The sequence below is a fragment of the Oryctolagus cuniculus genome, chromosome X (genome assembly GCF_964237555.1).
Source record: "Oryctolagus cuniculus chromosome X, mOryCun1.1, whole genome shotgun sequence".
Lineage (NCBI taxonomy): Eukaryota > Metazoa > Chordata > Mammalia > Lagomorpha > Leporidae > Oryctolagus > Oryctolagus cuniculus.
The window spans coordinates 50,446,028-50,465,031 of NC_091453.1; the positions used below are offsets into that span (position 1 = coordinate 50,446,028).

General features: G+C 38.9%; 1 protein-coding gene across 1 annotated transcript in view; it reads right to left on the minus strand.

Annotated features, from left to right (window-relative positions):
- TEX11 (testis expressed 11) overlaps nt 1-19,004 on the minus strand; it is a 295,189-nt gene that overhangs the window by 16,633 nt on the left and 259,552 nt on the right. Inside the window, exons 25-26 of the mRNA XM_017349668.3 lie at nt 1,696-1,845; nt 204-312 (exon numbers count right to left, since the gene is read on the minus strand). Of these exons, the coding sequence (XP_017205157.3) occupies nt 204-312; nt 1,696-1,845 (259 nt within the window). The remainder of the gene's footprint in view (nt 1-203; nt 313-1,695; nt 1,846-19,004) is intronic.

Here is a 19,004-nt window from a genome sequence, read left to right on the forward strand (position 1 = left end):
ACTTTTTGTCCTTTAGGAAAGCCAGACTCCTTGACTTGGCTAAGTAATTCTTGGTCAGGAATACAACTCACCACCTGGAGCTGTTCACAGCTCCCCCACACCTTTAACTTGGCCTAGTTGCATATGATTGATTGGGGGGCATTGATTATAGTTCTTTTGGCTATCAAAAAGCCTGGCTCAAGTGTTGCAATACATTTACTGACCTGTATTTCAAAACATCAATTGGTTCTTGCCTCTTGTGAAGTATTAAAGCCTTTTTCAAGGCCTTGATTGCAATGGAAGGATAGTATGCAGGCTTTTCCATTGCTAATGCTATCGGGAGGGAAGACAAAAGACAGTGAGCACAATAATTCCATCAACCAGTTTTCATCCCAGGCTACAACTTGCTTTCTCTAGTCAAAATTACTCTGAAATAGATGAGCAAAATCAAATGAACAAAAACAAACAAACAGCAAGAACAAATGCTAAAAAAATCATGAATCTGCAGATGCTTTTACAGCTTCTCCCTTCTGGGCAGAGCAGCATAGGAGGATTGCCAGGTTGCATCCTTTCTTCAGCAAATACCAACAGAAAGCCCACTGTCGATGACCTTGCACACAGTCATACAGGTGAAGCAATAATCTTATGAACCGGAGTGAAGGAAGGGCACACTAAGTAGGAAACAGAAAGCAGATCAGTAAAAGGGCACTAATCAAAACAGATTTCTACAATATACTGTTTTTGTTTGATACTAAAGATATGAAACACTTGGCAAGAAAGTGAGATCAGAGATAATCAAATGCCAGTCTTCCAGGTGCATTTAACAAGCCTCTGGACTTGGGCGTTCCACTTTAAGAGGAGTCCTCACAGAGTTCATGGAAAATGCACATATGAAAAAACTACACACAGCTTTCAAATTTTTTTGCACCAAAATTTACATATCTTTTAATTCCATTTTCCATGAACTTTTTGAAGTCACCTTGTACAAGGACCAGCGGTCATCATCTTGTGTCTGTAAAGCACATACCATTTGCTTCAAGGCACTAGGAATTCTGTTTTGGGAAGTCCAAGGAAAGGCAATGTAACACTTCCACACTTGAGGCTATCTAATACCTTAATTAACCACACTCAGGCTTCTTGAGGAGGGTGAGAGATACACAGGGAAGACAATTAGGCCACTGACTACAGTGTAGTTCCCAAAAGACTCTGAGCTCCCCAATCCCACTGACAGCTCAATGAGAAATTTCAGAGTGGCAGTATGTTAAAAAAATCCAATATTTCTCTGTACATTTCAATAAATTGCTTACAATTTCATCATTATCATTCCTATGATTATCATTCCTAACTACCTGAGCAAAACCAACTTTCTTAAGTTTGAGCTCCCCATTTTGCACAAATGCATAATGACATTTCACACATAGAATAGACTTCAGCACCTAGTATAAGCAATGCATTTAGTTAGGGTTTATAAGTATAATACATGTAAGTCATTACTGTTTGTGACCCTAAGGAGATTATAATCTTATAGAGGGGAAAAAGATAAATGCACAAATGATTATAATACAAACTAGTTTAAGAATGTCATTGGGGAGGGAGAAACAAAGGGCTATGAGGAAAAATTGTTTCTCATCCAGAGGTAAAAGAGAGAACAGAATAAAAAAAGTCATAGGATCTAAATGGGTGCTAATCTTACAAAAGCACTAATGTAGCTCTTACATGCAATTACTTCCAATGTTTTAGTTTCTAAATGAGGCAGCTCCCACACTGATTCCATGAAGCTGTCCAGTGATGGATCATTTATTTTGGCTTTAACTTCAAACTCATACAGCAGAAGCAACGTCTCACATGGATCACTTGAGAAATCTCCTAGGAGGCAAAAATACAACACTCTCTATGATTACATCTCGTTACTTTCTCCAATTCCAATCTAACTGGGGAGGTTTTCCCACAGAGAAAATGTAACTTGATTTAAAATTTGAAGGTCAACCTAGCCTCTAAATAGATTTTAATATTTTGAGATCAATAAGCTCACCCCTACTTCAGCACCCTCTAAGGCACAGACTAGCAGGTGCCTACTACATTCTCTGAAACTATTGTCATGATATTAGTCAAAAAAAGCACTGACAGCAGGACTCTCATTTAAATCCAATGCTTACCTGCCTCCCTCCTGTGAACTTTCAACTAGGCCCAGGCTCACTCTTATGGCTGGGTTAACTAGAAGATACAGTTATGAAGATACAGGGTTGTATAAATTAACTGGTTCCATTTGAAACAAAGTAGAGCAATTGTTTTATTTAGTCAATGGAATTTCTTGGGTATCACCATGGGAAAAACCTTATGTCAGATGGGATACATCACACTATGTGAGATCATTTTCCTTTACCCTTGGTAGATTGCCTGTTTTAAAGTTTTGAGGTTAGCACACGTAGAATAAACTGAAGAAGTGCTCTAAACTTAAACAAGCAGATCAATGAATTTTTACATTTGCTTAAACCCATGCAATCACTCCCCAGAATGTGATAAAGAATAGTTACAGAAAGTATGTCACTGTAAAAATTGAAAGAAAAATAAGAGAAAAGAAGCAAGGGTAGGAGTGAGGAAGGGTAGGGCAGGAAGTATAATTATGCTCTTAGAACTATATATATAAAATACATGAAATATGTTCCCTTTTTATAAATAAAAAATTAAAAAAAAACAATTCTTCCAACACCTCAGGAGGTCCCCTTGGGCTCCTCTCCAGTCAATACAATCTAACAGGAAGAAACAACTCTTTTTGCTTCTATCATCATCATTTTTATTGCTTCTTCTTGAACTTGATTGCTAGTACATAGATATATAATTAATGTCTGAGTATTAGCTTTGTATCCTGTAACTTGTTAAACTCATTTATTAGCCTCAGTAACTTTTTAGTAGTTTTAGGGGATTTTCTATATAGATAAATCATGCCATCTGCAAATAGTTTCGTCTCATATTTTTTTTCCCACTTCATATGGCTTCTCCCCATTATTTTGCTTGCTTTAGTACACTGGTTGGGACATCTACGAAAATGTTGAACAGCAGTGGTGAGAGTAGACATCCTTGACGAGGAGAAAGTTTTAGTTTATTAAGTACATACACACACATTAAATTTATTAAGAGGCACAGAGAGAGAGAGAGAGAGAAAGAGAGAAGGAGACAGAGACAGAGAGACAGACAAAGAGCTCATCTGCTGGTTTATTCCTCAAATGCCCACAACAGCCAGGGCTGGGCAGGCCAAAGCCAGGAACCAGAACTCAACCCAAGTCTTCCATGAGTGGAAAGGACTTAGGTACTTGAGCCAACAGCTGCTGCTTCCCAGGGTGCACATTTGTAGGAAGCCGGAATTGAAAGCAGAGCTGGGACTCGAACCCAAGCACTCTGATGTGGAATGTAAATCTCTCAAATGCTAGGCCAAACGTCTGTATTAAGCTTTACTTTCGTAGATGCTCTTTATGAGGTTGTGGAAGTTCCATTCTATACATAGTTTGCTGAGAGTTGTTACCATGAATGTATGTTGAATCTGGTCAAACTTTTTTTGTATTTATCAAGATGATTTTTTCTCTCTATCAAGATGATTTTATGTGTTTTCATCTTTAATCTTTTGATGGTGAATTAAATGAATTTATAATGTTGAATCATAATAAATATCACTTGGTTATGATATATTATCCTTTTCAGATATAGCTAAATTCAACTTGCTAATATTTTTCTGAAGATTTCTGCATCTATTTTCATGAGGGATATTGGTTTGCAGTTTTCTTACATTGTTTTTGTCTGATACTGGCATCATCATAGTAAACAATTTCTTTCTTTTTTAAAGATTTATTTTATTTATTTGAAAGACAGAGTTACATAGAGAGGTAGAGACAGAGAGTCTTTCATCCCCTGGTTCACTCCCCAGATGGCCGCAACAGCTGGAGCTATACCGATCTGAAGCCAGGAGACAGGAGCTTTTTTCGGGTCTCCCACATGGGTGCAGGAGCCCAAGGACTTGGGCCATCTTCTACTGCTATCCCAGGCCATAGCAGAGAGCTGGATCGGAAGTTGGAGCAGCCAGGACTAGAACCAGTGTCCATATGGGATGCTGGCTCTTCAGACCAGGGTTTTAACCTGCTGCACCACAGCGCTAGCCCCATATAATAACCAGTTTCATAAAATGAACTGGAAATTATGCTCTCCTCTTCTTTCTGGAAAAAACTGCATGAAACTGGTATTACATCTTCTTTAAATATTTGGTTGAATTCTTCAGTGGAGTTTTCTTCGTTTTTAACTATGAATGTAATTTATATAATAGGTATAGGGTCCTACTGACGGAGTTTGTATCTTTCAAGAAATTTGTCCATTTCATCTAAGATTCCAAATGCATCGCATAACGCTGTTCATGATATTCTATTTTTACCTTTTTAAACAGTATTCTAAAAATTTATTTGAGAGACAGAGAGACTGAGGGAGAGAGCTTCCATTTGCTGATTCACTCCCCAGATGCCTGCAATGGCCAGGACTAGGCCAAGATGAAACTGGAACTTGTGAATTCAATGCAGGCCTTCCATGATGGTGTCACGGACCTGATTGATTACTTAGCCATCACTGTGGCCTCTCAGGATTCACATTAGCATGGAGTTGGAGTCAGGAGGGAGAGCCAGGCATTCAACTCACTCCCACAAGAAAGACATGAATCCCGCTTAACAACCTAGTCATCTCTTAAAGGCTACCAACACTACCACAGTGGCATTCAAATTTCAGAGTGGATAAACCATATTCAAACCACAGCAGATCCATTGCCTAATTTGTAAAGGGGATTTTTTTTAGTATTGGGTAGTAAGAATTTATTAGATATTCTAAATACAAGTACTTTAAAAATTTTTATTGAAAATGAAACAGATAAACCATGTATTTGTGTGTGCATATATATGTATACACACATATACATATGTGTATCTAAACACACAGACGCTTAAAGTTCTATTATAATATTTTTCTTGAAAATGTGAGTTTATAGCCGGCGCCGCGGCTCACTAGGCTAATCCTCCACCTAGCGGCGCAGGCACACCGGGTTCTAGTCCCGGTTGGGGCGCCGGATTCTGTCCTGGTTGCCCCTCTTCCAGGCCAGCTCTCTGCTGTGGCCAGGGAGTGCAGTGGAGGATGGCCCAGGTGCTTGGGCCCTGCACCCCATGGGAGACCAGGAAAAGTACCTGGCTCCTGGCTCCTGCCATCGGATCAGCGCGGTGCGCCGGCCGCAGCACACCGGCCGCGGCGGCCATTGGAGGGTGAACCAATGGCAAAGGAAGACCTTTCTCTCTGTCTCTCTCTCTCACTGTCCACTCTGCCTGTAAAAAAAAAAAAAAAAAAAAAAAAAAAAAAGAAAGAAAATGTGAGTTTGTTCTAACATAATTGATATATTAGGGAAACAATTCAAGCATGATGGAAATTAAGAGTTTGCATATGTACAATTTAGTCTATGTAAATAGTAGTTGAATTCAGAAAACTACACCTAACTGGACCATGCTGTGTAAGAATATATAAAGCACATACATGTACACAAATCAGACTTCTATCAGCTGCCTCACTTCCTCACATGTGTTGTGAGTCATACCCACCCACATCTGTTGCTACAACTCTCCATCAGATTTCAGATAACCCTCCTGCCACCACTTTATAGTGTCTCACAAGCTGCAATCCTTCTTATACCCACTTACACACACACACACCCTGTCTTTTTCAAGGTAAAATACCACATATATTGTAGTATTCAAGCATTTTTAATCACTGAACATACATAAATTATTCTATTAGTTCTGATTTTTAAAAAAAATGTATCACTGGCCAGCTTTTTAAGTATTATGGCCCTAACTCTATTTTCCCATAATCCTTTGGTTTTCATTGCACAATTTTGCACAGTGCAATAATTGTGAGGAACATATATATCATGTTATAACAATACTAGCTATGCATGTATTTTCATAGTTGCTAATACATATCCCCATGGAAAATAAAGTTACCAATTAACAGCACAGTATTGTGCATAGTTCTTTTGGTCTTCAGCCTTACATTTAGTCAAAACAGTGTTTTTCAAAGTTGCTGATGTCAACTTCTTTCCTCCCCATCCCCTTCTGTATGGTTATGTGGTTTATTTGTCATACAGTTAGAATCATTTGTCCCAGTCTGAATTCCATCTGGGGTTCCTTCCACATCCTGATTTTTAAATTATATACAGTAAAATCTACTCTTTGTGGTAGATGGTTCTAGGGTTTTGACAAACATACAGCTTTGTATTCACTATCACTGTTCCTTACAAACTGTCCATTACCCTAAAAATTCTCTCATGTTACCCCTCTGTAGTGAAATCCTCCTGTCTTTAACCTCTGGCAACCACTGATCTCTATTTTGTTTCTATACTTTCATCCTTTCCAGGAGGTCATATAAGTGGAATCATAACCTTTTGGGCCCAGCTTTTTTCGCTTAGCAAATGCATTTACCACTTATTTAATGCTGAGTAATATTCCGCTGCATAGATTTGCCACAATTTGTTTATCTATTTCAGGTTGCCCTTTTTTATTGTTGTTGGAATTATGTGGTCAGTTCCTCCTGGGAATGGCAAATTGGCTGGGTTTATATGATGCTTTCAAAGTTATGATTTAGAAATTGTTTCACCATTCTGAATCCTTCAGATAGGCAAAATTCCCAAGTTTCCTTCTAATGAATAGACAGCAGGGATTATTAGCCTCATTTTCCAGAAGAGCAAATTAAGAAATTAAATAAACTGTCCATAGAATCACAGAAAATTAATGGAGAGCCAGGACCACAATCCCAGATGTTCTGATTCACAGCCCACTACTGCAAAGCATGTGGGCAAGAATGACTGACTAGAAGGTTGGAAAATAGATTCTACATAGATTAATTTTTGAACCATTCAGCCTGAAGAAGAGTGAGCCTGGCAAACATGTTGGAAATTGTCTTCAATCATATAAAAGGTTTGCAACCAAGGATAAAAGAACAGATGGTCTTTAAGAGGTGGCAGCGAACAAGTGACCAATTAGACCTAAGATGTGAAATGGATTCCTGGAGTTGTTCCAGGGCAGTGTTGAATGGAAGTGGTGGTAGTGTACATCCATGTCTCATTTCCTGATATCCTTGGGAAACTGTTCATATTTTATCACTAAATATGAAACAAGTAGTTTGTTTGCTTTTAGATGACATGTTTCAGATTGAGGAAGTTACTTTCTATTCTGAGATTTCTTGAGTGAAGGGAGTTTTTTTTTTTTTTTTACTTCAAATACTTTTTCTACATATATTGAGATGCTCATATTTTTGCCCTTTATTTTGTTAATATGCACTGGTTTTTTAAATGTTAAATTCCAGGAAAAAACACTTCTTGGTCATGATGTAGTATCTTTTTTACACATTGTTGGATTCAATTTTCTAAAATTTGTTTACTATTTTTTTACATCTATCATTTAAGATAGTGTATTTTTCTTTCCCTGAAATGCCCTTTTCAGGTTTTGAATCATGCTGGCCTCATACGATCTCTATTTCCTAGAATAGATACTTGTATAGGATTGGAATTATTTCTTAATATATATTTGGAAAAATCTATTAATGAAACAATTTTCTTTCCATGAAGGTATTTATTTATTTTAAAGATTTATTCATTTATTTGAAAGGCAGAGTTACAGAGAGGCAGAGGCAGAAAGAGAGAAAGAGAGAAAGAGAGATTGAGAGAGGTCTTCCATCCACTGGTTCACTTCCCAATTGGCTGCAATGACCAGAGCTGGGCCAATCTGAAGCCAGGAGCCAGAAGCATCTTCTGGGTCTCCCACATGGGTGTAGGGGGCCTAAAGACTTGGACCATCTTGTTCTGCTTTCCCAGGCCATGGCAGAGAGCTGGATTGGAAGTGGAGCAGCTGGGTCTCGAACTGGTACTCATAGGGGATGCCAGCACTGCAGGCAGCAGCTTTACCCACTACACCACAGTGCCAGCCCCAAAAGTATTTATTTTAAAAGTTCATTTCTCTAACGGGTATAGGACTATTTGAAATAGTCTAAATAGGACTGTTAAGATTCAATGTGGGCCAATTTTGATAGGTACACTTTCCAAGAAATTTGTCTATTTTTTAATGGTCAAATTTATTAGCATAAAGTTGTTCACAGTATCCTTTTATTGTGTCTGCAATGTCTAAAAGATTTATACTGATGCTCACTTTTGAATTACTAATATTAGTAACTGTTTTTTTTCTTGATCTATCTTGCTAAGGTTTTAACAATTGTATTACTTTTTCCAAAGAAACACTTTAGTCTTGTTGCTTTTCTGTATTATAGGTTTGTCTTCTGTTTCATCATTTTCTGCTCTTTGTTATGTTCTTCCTTCTACTTTGGTTTTAATTTGTTTTTCTTTCTCTATATTCAAGTTAGAAGCTTAGATTGTTGATTTTCAACCCTTCATCTTCTCTAACATAAGCTCTTAAAGCTATATGTTTTCCTTTATTTTGGTTGTATCCAACAACTTTTTGATGTTACTTTATCACATTAAAAATTTTTAATTATATGTACTTATGAAGTATAGTGTAATAATGTGATACATATATGCAATGTGTAATGATCAAATCAGGGTAATTAACCTATATCCCACATTAGCAGGTGGTTGCTTTCTTTACAGGCTCTTTAAAACAAGTACATTTTCAATGAACTGAGATGAACAAAGGCACAACTCAAAACTGTAAAAAAAAAGATAATTAGCATTTCCATCTCCTTGAACATTTATCATTTCCTGTGTTAGGAACCTCTGAATCCCTCTCTTCTAACTCTTTGTACAATACGTAATAAATTGTTATAAACTGTGGTCACCCTACTGTGCTGCACAACACTAGTACTTAGACCTCCTATCTATCTGTAGTGAGCTACTCATGATTCAACATCCTCCATCCTCACTTCTCCCCTACTCTTCTTAGTCCCTAGTGACCGCTATTCTCTGCATTTCTATGAAATCAATTTTTTTTTGCTTCCACATGTGAGTGAGAACATGTAGTATTTGTCTTTCTGTGCCTTTCACTTAACATAATGTCTTCTGGTTCCATCCATGTTGCAAATGACAAGATTTCCTTCTTTTTATGGTTGAATGATAATCAATTATATATATATATCAATTACATTTTCTTTATTCATTCATCCATAGACTCCATAGCTTGACTACTGTGAACAGTGCTGCAATGAACATAGGAGGTATTTCTTTGATATGCTAATTTTATTTTCTTTGTATATATGCTCAGTAGTGGGACAGCTGAGTCATACTCTAGTTCTGTTTTTAGTTTTTTTGAGAAACCTTTATACTGTTTTCCACACCGGCTGTACTAATTTATATTGCTACCTACAGTGTGAGTTCCCCTTTTCCTGCATTCTTGTCAGCATCTGTAATGATTTTTGGTCTTTTTAAAATTATAACTATTCTAACTAGGGTGACATGATATCTCACTGTAGCTCTGATTTGCATTTCCCTCATTAGTGATGCTGAACATTTTTTCATATATGCTTGTTAGCAAATGTCTTCTTTTAAGAAATGTCTGGGGCTGGTGCTGTGGCACAGTGGGTTAAATGACTGCCTGCAGTGCCAGCATCCCATATGGACACCAGTTCGAGCCCAGGCTGCTCCACTTCCAATCCAGCTCCCTGCCTCAGAAAGCAAGGGAGGATGGTCCAGGTCCTTGAGTCCTGGAATCCATGTGGGAGACCCGGAAGAAGCTCCTGGCTCCTAGCTTTGGACCAGCCCAGCTCCAGTTATTGAGACCATCTGGGGAGTGAACCAAAGGATGGAATCTCTCTCTCTCTTTCTCTCTCTCTCCCTCTCTGTAACCCAGCCTTTAAGTAAATACATCTTTAACCAAAAAAAAAAAAAAAAAAAAAGGAAGAAGAAGAAATGTATATTTGGATTATTTTCCCATTTTCTTTTTTAACAGATATATTTATTTATTTGTAAGGCAGATTTACAGGGTGGGGAGACAATGTTCTGCCTGCTGGTTCACTCCTCAAATGGCCACAATGGCCAGGCCAGGCCAGGTCAAAGCCAGGAGCCTGGAGCTCCATCCAGGTCTCCCACATAGGTGGCAGGGACAGAAGCACTTGGATCATCCTCCACTGCTTTCCCAGGCATATTAGCAGGAAGCTAGATCAGCAGTGGAGCAGCCAGGACATGAATCAGCGCTCACATGAGATGCTGGTGTTGCAGGCAGCAGCTTACTTCACTGTGCTACAATGCTGGTCCCATATTTTTCCATTTTCAAATCGGATTTTTTTTTTTTTTGCTGCTGAGTTGTTTGACTTCCTTAAGTTCCTTATATATTCTGGATATTAATCTCTTGTTGGATGACAAGTTTGCAAATATTTTCTCTCTTTCTGTAGGTTGTCTCTTCATTCTGCTGTTTCCATTGCTTTGCAGAAGCCTCTTAGTTTGATATAATCCCATTTGTCTAGTTTTGCTTTGTTTCTTGTGTTTTTGGGACCTTATTAAAAAAATCATTGCAATACCAATGTCTTGAAGTGTTTCCCCTATGTTTTCTCCTAGTAGTTTCATAGTTTCAGGTCTTACGTTAAGGTCTTTGATCCATTTTGAAGTGATTTTTGTATATAGTGAGAGATATAGGACTAGTTTTATTCTTCTGTATTTAATATTCCAAAGTTTTGATGTCATATTTTCATTATTGCTATCACCAATGAATTCCATAATTTTCATTTCCATATCTTCTTTGATGGGTAATTTAGAAGTGTTTTTCCGGGAGGGGCCAGCATTTGGCACGGTAGTTTAAGCTGCCACCTGTGACACCAGCATCTCATACTGGAGCACAGGTTGCTCTCCCTGGCTGCTCCGCTTCCAGTCCAGCTCTTTGCTAATGTCCCTGGGAAGACAGTGGATGGTGGCCCAAGTTGGAGTTCCTGGCTCAGCCCTGGCCATTTGTAGTCATTTGGAGAGTGAACCAATGACTGGAAGATCTTTTTTTCCCTGTCTCTGCTTTTCAAATAAATAAATAAATCTTTTTTACAAATTTTTTTTGTAGATTTTCAACAGTGAGTTTTTTTTTTTTTTTTTTTTGACAGGCAGAGTGGACAGTGAGAGAGAGAGACAGAGAGAAAGGTCTTCCTTTTGCCGTTGGTTCACCCTCCAATGGCCGCCACGGTTGGCGCGCTGCGGCAGGCGCACCGTGCTGATCTGATGGCAGGAGCCAGGTGCTTCTCCTGGTCTCCCATGGGGTGCAGGGCCCAAGTACTTGGGCCATCCTCCACTGCACTCCCTGGCCACAGCAGAGAGCTGGCCTGGTAGAGGGGCAACTGGGACAGAATCCGGTGCCCCGACTGGGACTAGAACCCGGTGTGCCGGCGCTGCAAGGTGGAGGTTAGCCTAGTGAGCTGCGGTGCCAGCCTAGTGAGTGTTTTTGATTCATCTTTCTACTGTTGATTTCTCGTTTAGTTTTACTTTGTTCAGACAACATACTTTGTGAGATTTCAACTATTTGAAATTTGTTGAGGCTTGCTTTTAGGCTCAACATACAATCTATTTGGGGAAATGTTACCAGTCACTTGAAGAGAATGCACATTCTATAGTTAATAGGTGTTGTTCTATATATGTATCAGTTAGGGGCGGGCTGAAGTTTAATACTTGGGAAACTGTATAGAAATAAGTAATGAATGTTTGTAGGTAACCTCCAGTGTATACCTTACTCTGTTCAGATAACATTGTGTCAAGAGAGTTATCCATGAAAATTTCCAGTAAATTTATGTCATGGCTAAAGAACTCATAATATATAAATATATAATAAAAATGAATGAACAAATGAAAGATATATTCATATATATATAATATATATATACAGACAATGATCTGCCTCACCAGCTGAACCCCAGTTCTCCATTTCCTATGCTGGGCTTTGTTCTAAAGCTCTCAGGAGGTTTGTTTTGTTTGCCACAACCACCAAGACTTTCGAGGATGACACTTAAATACTTCGTTCCAAGGTCAAAAATAGAGCACTGGAGTAAGTGAAATTACTCCTTGAGATGAATCATATGAAGATAGACTTTCTTCTATCGTCACATTTTTGTGATAAAACTTTAACTCATATTGCTAAACAAATAGCTTTAGGAAATCAAATCAATAAGATTAGATCCAGTTCTAACATGTGATGATTATCTAGGTAGAGAGCTGACTCCGTGGATGCTCTTAGCAACACCCAAAAGTGATCATCTTCAATGAAGACACAAAAGAGGAGTTCTCTTTTCACAGCCAGAAAGACAAATTCAGAACCTGTGAGCTTCCTCAAGTTGGAAAGGTTCAGAGTGTCTTATCATTGTCAGCAAAGTTCTCTTTGGTACAACGCCAACTTCCCTTTAAGTCTCTCTTTTCTTTTCCTGGAAACCTGACTTACCTTTCTCTACCCTATGTACCAAGTTCAATTTCCATTAGGTATTTTTCTCAATGTTCTTCTTCTAAATGGTAAACTGATAACGACTTAAATTATGAGTTCTCCCAAGAATCCTTGCATAGAGGTCCTCTCAAAGACTAAGACACTTTAACTCAAATGAATGATTCTTTAATTATTAGAATTCTGATGGCACTTCATTTAATCAGTACTTATGGAGCCCTACTGTGTGCCAAGCAGAGTTTTAGGAGATAGGAATAAAGAATGGATGAGCAGACAACTTCTCTGCCTATATGGAACTCAGATTCCGGTTGGGGAGATAAACAATTAATAATATATAAACAATTGGACTTAAACTCCAAAGTCTTTACCATAATCTACATATATATTAATAATCTACAATATATATATTGTATTAATATACAATTGTATATTGTATTAATCTACAATATATATTAATAATATATAATCTAACATCAACTAGAGATGTGTGCTGTAAATAAAAAGTGTAGGTTAAGGGGGTAGACAGTGATGAAAGTTGCTATTTTAGAAAAGGGGTGGCATTTGAGCAAGTCACATGAATATCCAGGACAAGAGTGCTCTAGACAAAGGGAAAGGCAAAGACAAAGGCTCAGAGGGAGGAAAGTCCTCGGTGTTATGGAGATAAGGTAGGGCGAGAGCACACTGAGCTATGAATCAGAGCAGTAGGAGACGAAGTCAGAGAGGTAATCAAGGACCAGATCATCAAGGCCTGTGAAATCACTTGTTCTGGCCCTGCCAAGGCAACTGCAGGCAGAATTCAAAATTCAATAAATCCATAGCAGGCTAATTGTTAAGTCGAAAAATTTGTACGGCTTGCAAATAATGTTATAAATATCCAAATGGCTGTTGGTAGAAAAAAAATTCCCCACCTCTGACTTAGCCCTGTAGATTATGGTAAAGACTTTGGAGTTTAAGTCCAAACAAATGAGAAGTGCAAGGAAAGTGACATGAACTGACTTATGTGATAATACTGTGGCTGATTTATAGTTGGTAAGAGTGGAACACAGAGGACAGAAGGGAAGCTATTGCAGTGGTCCAGGTGAGGGATGAGGCAGTGGGACTAAAGTAGTACTAGTGGCATAATATAACATTGGGAAGAGGCACAACACCACAAATCACACTGCTTTCAGCCTGCTATGGTGTGAAGGTGCCCCTTCTAAACTTCAGGTATTGAAACTCAGGATTAAGAGGTGGGCGCTTTAAGAGGTGATTCGGCCAAGAAGACGACGCCCTCCTGAGCAGGATAAGGGTCTTATAAAAGAGCTTTCACCTTCATGTTGGCTCTCTTGCCCTTCAACCTTCCACAGCATGAGGAAACACTGCAAACTAGTCAAGGAACAAGACAGTCACACATTTCTTTGTTTCCATAATACCTAGGAGCCCTCAGGAATTTAATAAAAACGTTGCAGAATGAATGTGGTGAGCTGATTTCCTTAGGCCACTAATATAACAGCATGCCAGGGTTGGTCTTGTTGTAAAAGCCAATTCCCATGGAACTAAAATTCTAGTCACTATTTGTAGAATTCATAATTAACTCTGATTTGGAGTAGATTTTTAAAAGGACAGTAGTTTCCAATTTTCTCCTAGGAGCTAATGATTCACTGGCTTTGCACTTTCCCTCAACTTTTTTATTTACACGTGGTAGCTTAATGATTTGTTTATATTACTCGCATACTGGGCTCATAATGTTAGGCATTTTTCAATGGAAATATACAATCTCAAGAAACATAAACCTCACTTTAGCAAGTGAGAATAACTTTTTGTAAATGTATTTTTGTTTTAATTATTAAAGAATTGTATATTCACTGAGAAATTCAAACACAGAAGTAAAGTAAAAATTGCCCAAACTCTAATCCCTGTTCCAGGAAGTAGTAAATGCTATGTCTGTGTGCATCCTTCCAAGACTTTATATATGATATATACTTTTATATATATATGATATATACCTTTATAGATATAATATATATGGTCTTCAAAGTTGATAAAATGCATACTATCAAAATCTATGCATGAATTTCACATTTCTGTGCCAAAATAAACTTATTTTTATCCATTTTCACAAACATTTTGAAATACTCTCATATGTTCTTTTGTTCATGCATTAACAAATGATTTGCTATATTCTAGGCACTGGATATATAAAGATAAGCAAATAAGTATCTTAGTCTGTTTTCTGCTGCTGTAACAGGGTACCACACACTGGGTAATTTATAAAGAAAAGAAGTTTATTTCTTGGGGCTGGGGTTGTGGCACAGAAGGTTAAGCCTCAGCCTGTAACACTGACATACCATATGAGTGCTGGTTCGAGTCCTGACTATTCCACTTCTGATCCAGCTCCCTGGTAATGTGCCTGGGGAAGCAGTGGAAGATGGCCCACACACTTTGGTCCCTGCCACCAACATGGGAGACCTGGATGGAATTCCTGGCTCCTGGTTTCAGCCATCTGGGGACTGAATCAGTGGCTAGAAGATCTCTCTCTCCCTCTCTCTGTGACTCTGCCTTTCAAGTAAATAAATCATTTTTAATAAAAAAAATAAAGGAAAGAAATTTATTTTTCACAGTTCTGGAGGCTGGAAAATCCAACATGGAAGGGTCATACCTGGTGAGGGCCTTCTTAATGTGTCACATGGCAGAAGGCACCACATGGTACCTTTAAAATGTTCCGCCTCCCAGTATCATCACAGAACACGATGGAAGATGTTACACTGTTCTTCCATTACAAGGTGAGGTCTGTGTGTAAGTGTGCTTCCTCATCAACGCTATTATTCAGAAGCAAGGGTCTGCTATGGTCTAGATGTTGAGTCACCACCAAAGTCTCATGCGTTAAAGGCTTAGACCCTGGGATCAGCATTGTGGCACACCAGGTTAAGCTGCCACCTGCAACGCTGGCATCCCATATGGGCACTGTTTTGTGTCCTAGCTGTTCCCACTTCTGATCCTGCTAATGGTCTGGGAAAAGCAGTGGAAGATGGCCCAAGTATTTGCCACCTATGTGGGAAACCTGGATAAATCTCCTGGCTCCTGGCTTTGGCCTGACCCAGCCCCGGCCATTGTGGCCATTTGGGGAGTGAACCAGCAGATGGAAGGTCTCTCCTTCTCTCTCTGTTACTCTGCCTTTCAAATAAATAAATAAATCTTTTTTAAAAAAGGCTTAGTCCCTAGGTGGCACTGTGGGGAGGTGATGTAACTTTTTGGAGGTGGGGCCTAGTGGGCGGTCCTTAGGTCATTGGGGGCGTGCCTCAGAAGGTAGTTCTTACAAGACCTATTGAGTTCTCAGGATAGTGTTGTTATAAAAGCCTGAGTTTGGGTCCACCCATTCCCTCTGTTCCTGGCTTCAAATGCAACCACTTGCTCTAACACATGCTCCCTGAATTGCCTTCCACTGCCCTCACTAAAGATCAAACTCATCTAAGATTTGAATCTCGAAAATTGTGAGTTAAATAGATCCCTCTTTCCTTCACAAGTAGCTTGTCTCACGTATTTTGTTGTGGTAACAAAAAAACTGATTAATACAGCCTCTCATATTAAAACCCACAATTTTTTAGGTAAAAAATATATTCACAGAGTTCATATGAGACAGGGAATTGCTTGTCCAGTATATCAAGCCCAGAAAGATGAGTTATTCTCTGAAGAAAAGAACACTGAACTTGTTTCAAATTTAATTGTTTTGACCCAGCAAACTACAATAGTTAAAAACATGGATATCTGAAAACATTTGGATTGTATCTATGTCTCTGAAAAAGAACAGTTTAACAGGCTGATCAGAGAGATCTGAGAGTCGACCAACTACAGAAACAGGATGCTGGGTCATAGTCCTAAGATATATTTGTGATATTTCAATGATGTAACTAAAGTCCTCTGTTGAGTTTTTTGGGAAAAAATCTTATGAGATCTAATGAATATGGTGTTCAGTGGAAAATTTATAACTGTAAATGCCTACATAAAAAAGAAGGAAGATCTCAAATCAATAACCAAAATTCAAACCTTGAGTAACTAGAAAAAGAAAAGCAAACTAAACCCCAAACTAACATTAGAAAGTAAGTAATAACAATTAGAGATAAATGAAACAGAGAAGAGAAAAACAATAGAGAGAACCAATGAAACCAACAATTTTTCAGAGACAAAACAAAATTGACCTTTAAGAAACCTTTAGCTAGACTGATAAAAAAGAAAACTCATTGTTCATTTATCTTAACAGAAATAAAAATGATTATAGAGATAACTATGAATTATTGTATGCCAACAAATTTTTTAACCTAGATGAAATGACGAATTCCTAGAGACATACAACTGACTTAAGAAAAAATAGAAGATCTCAACAGGCCTATAACAAGTAACAAGATTTAATTAGTAATCAGAAACCTCCCAATAAACAAAAGTCCAACACTTGATGGCTTCACTGGTAAATTCTACGAAACATTTAAAGGAGAATATACATCAATCTTTCCTAAATGCTTTTTTAAAAAAGATTTATTTATTTGAAAGGCAGAGTTATGTTGTGGTGGAGGGAAGAGACAGAGAGAGAAAGAGAGAGAGAGAGAGAGAGAGAGAGAGAGAATCTTTCACCTGCTGGTTCACTCTCCAAATGACCACAATGGCTGGAGCTGGGCCAGTCCAAAGTCAGGAGTCAGAAGCTTCTTCCTGGTCTCCCACGTGGTGCAGGGACCCAAGCACTTGGGCCATTTTCCACTGCTTTCCCAGGCACATAAGCAGAGAGCTGGATTGGAAGTGGAGCAGCCGGCACTAAAACCGGTGCTCAGAAGGTGGCTTTACCCACTACTCCACAGCGCCGGCCCCTCCTAAACTCTTGTAAAAAATTGAAGAGGAAGCAGCACTTCCTAGTTTATTGTATGAAGCCAGTATTACTCTGATATTAAAGCCAGATGAGGACAACACAAGAAAATAAAATTACAAACCAATATACCTTATGAATATCAATTCAAAAGTCTGTTGCAGAACACAAGCAAACTGAATCGTCCAGCATATTAAGCACTGTGACTGTTATGGGTTTGTAGGACTTTTCTCCCCAAAGCTCATGCAGCTGTTTAAACACTGATGTCTTAATGTCAATGGTTGACTTGATGAAGAGGTAGGGCAGTTGGGAGGTCTTTGGGTCACTGGGGGTGTGCCTGTGGAGGGTGGTTCTTATAAGAGGTTTGAGTATTTCAGTTTATTTCGGCCTAGGTTCTATCTCCTTCCTGGCTCACAATGTCATCACTGCCATTGCACCAGCCATAACCAGCCTCCATCAGATGCTGGACTATGGGGCCACCTGATTCTGTAACCTCAAACTAAGATAAGAAAAACACTGTCTTTCCCAAAGAAACTCCCCTCAGGTAATTTAGTTAAGGTAAGCAGACTAACACAGTGACCAAGTGCGATTTATCCCAACAATGCTAATGGGGCTCAATATAACTAAATGAATGTAATATATCACACTAACATAAGGGGAGAAAAAACATCATCCCAATTGATGTATAAAAGTCTTTTGATAAAATTCAAGATCTTTTTGTGGGAAAAATATCCAGAATACTAAGAATAAGAGGGAATAGCCTTACCTGATAAAATCCATTTTAAAAACTCACAGTTTGGGACAGGTGTTGTGGTGCAGCAGATTAAGCAGACACATTGCAGGTGTTATGGCATCCCATAACAGAGAGCAGGTTCAAGTCCTAGCTGCTCTGCTTCCTATCCAACTCCATGCTAACAGGTCTGGGAAGGCAACGGAAGATGGCCAGAGTACTTGGGCCCCTGCCACACATGTGGGAGACCAGGATTGAGTTCCTGGCTCCCAGCTTCAGCCTGGCCCGACATGACCACTGTGGCCATTTGGGGAATGAATCAGCAAATAGAAGATAGTCTCTCTCTCTCTCCCTCTCCCTCTCCCTCTCCCTCTCCTCTCCCTATCTGTAACTTTGCCTTTCAAATAAATACATACATTTAAAAAACTCACAATTAACATCATACTCAATGATAAAAGCATAAAAGTTTGGCCCCTAAAATCAGCAACAAGAATAGAATGCCCCCTTTCACCACTGCTATTCAATATTGTACTGGAAGTTCAAGCCCGAAAATTCAACCGAGAAATAAAAACAAAAGGCAACCAAATTGGAAAGGAAGATGTGAAACCATCACTGTTCACAGAAAATATCATTCTCATATGGAATATCTCAAGCAAAGAATTCTCATGTAGAATTCAAGCAAAGAATTCATCAAAAAGAAATTTAAGGAAACAATTCCATTTACAGTAACATCCAGAAGAGTAAAATACCTAGGAATAAATTTAGCCAAGAGGATGAAAGACCTTTGCATTAGTAACTATAAAACATGGACGAAAGAAATTAAAGACTTAAATAAATGAAAAGACATCCCGCGGCTCAATAGGCTAATCCTCCGCCTGCAGTGCTGGCACCCCGGGTTCTAGTCCCGGTCGGGGTGCCGGATTCTGCCCCGGTTGCTCCTCTTCCAGGCCAGCTCTCTGCTGTGGCCTGGGAGTGCAGTGGAGGATGGCCCAAGTGCTTGGGCCCTGCACCTGCACGGGAGACCAGGGGAAGCACCTGGCTCCTG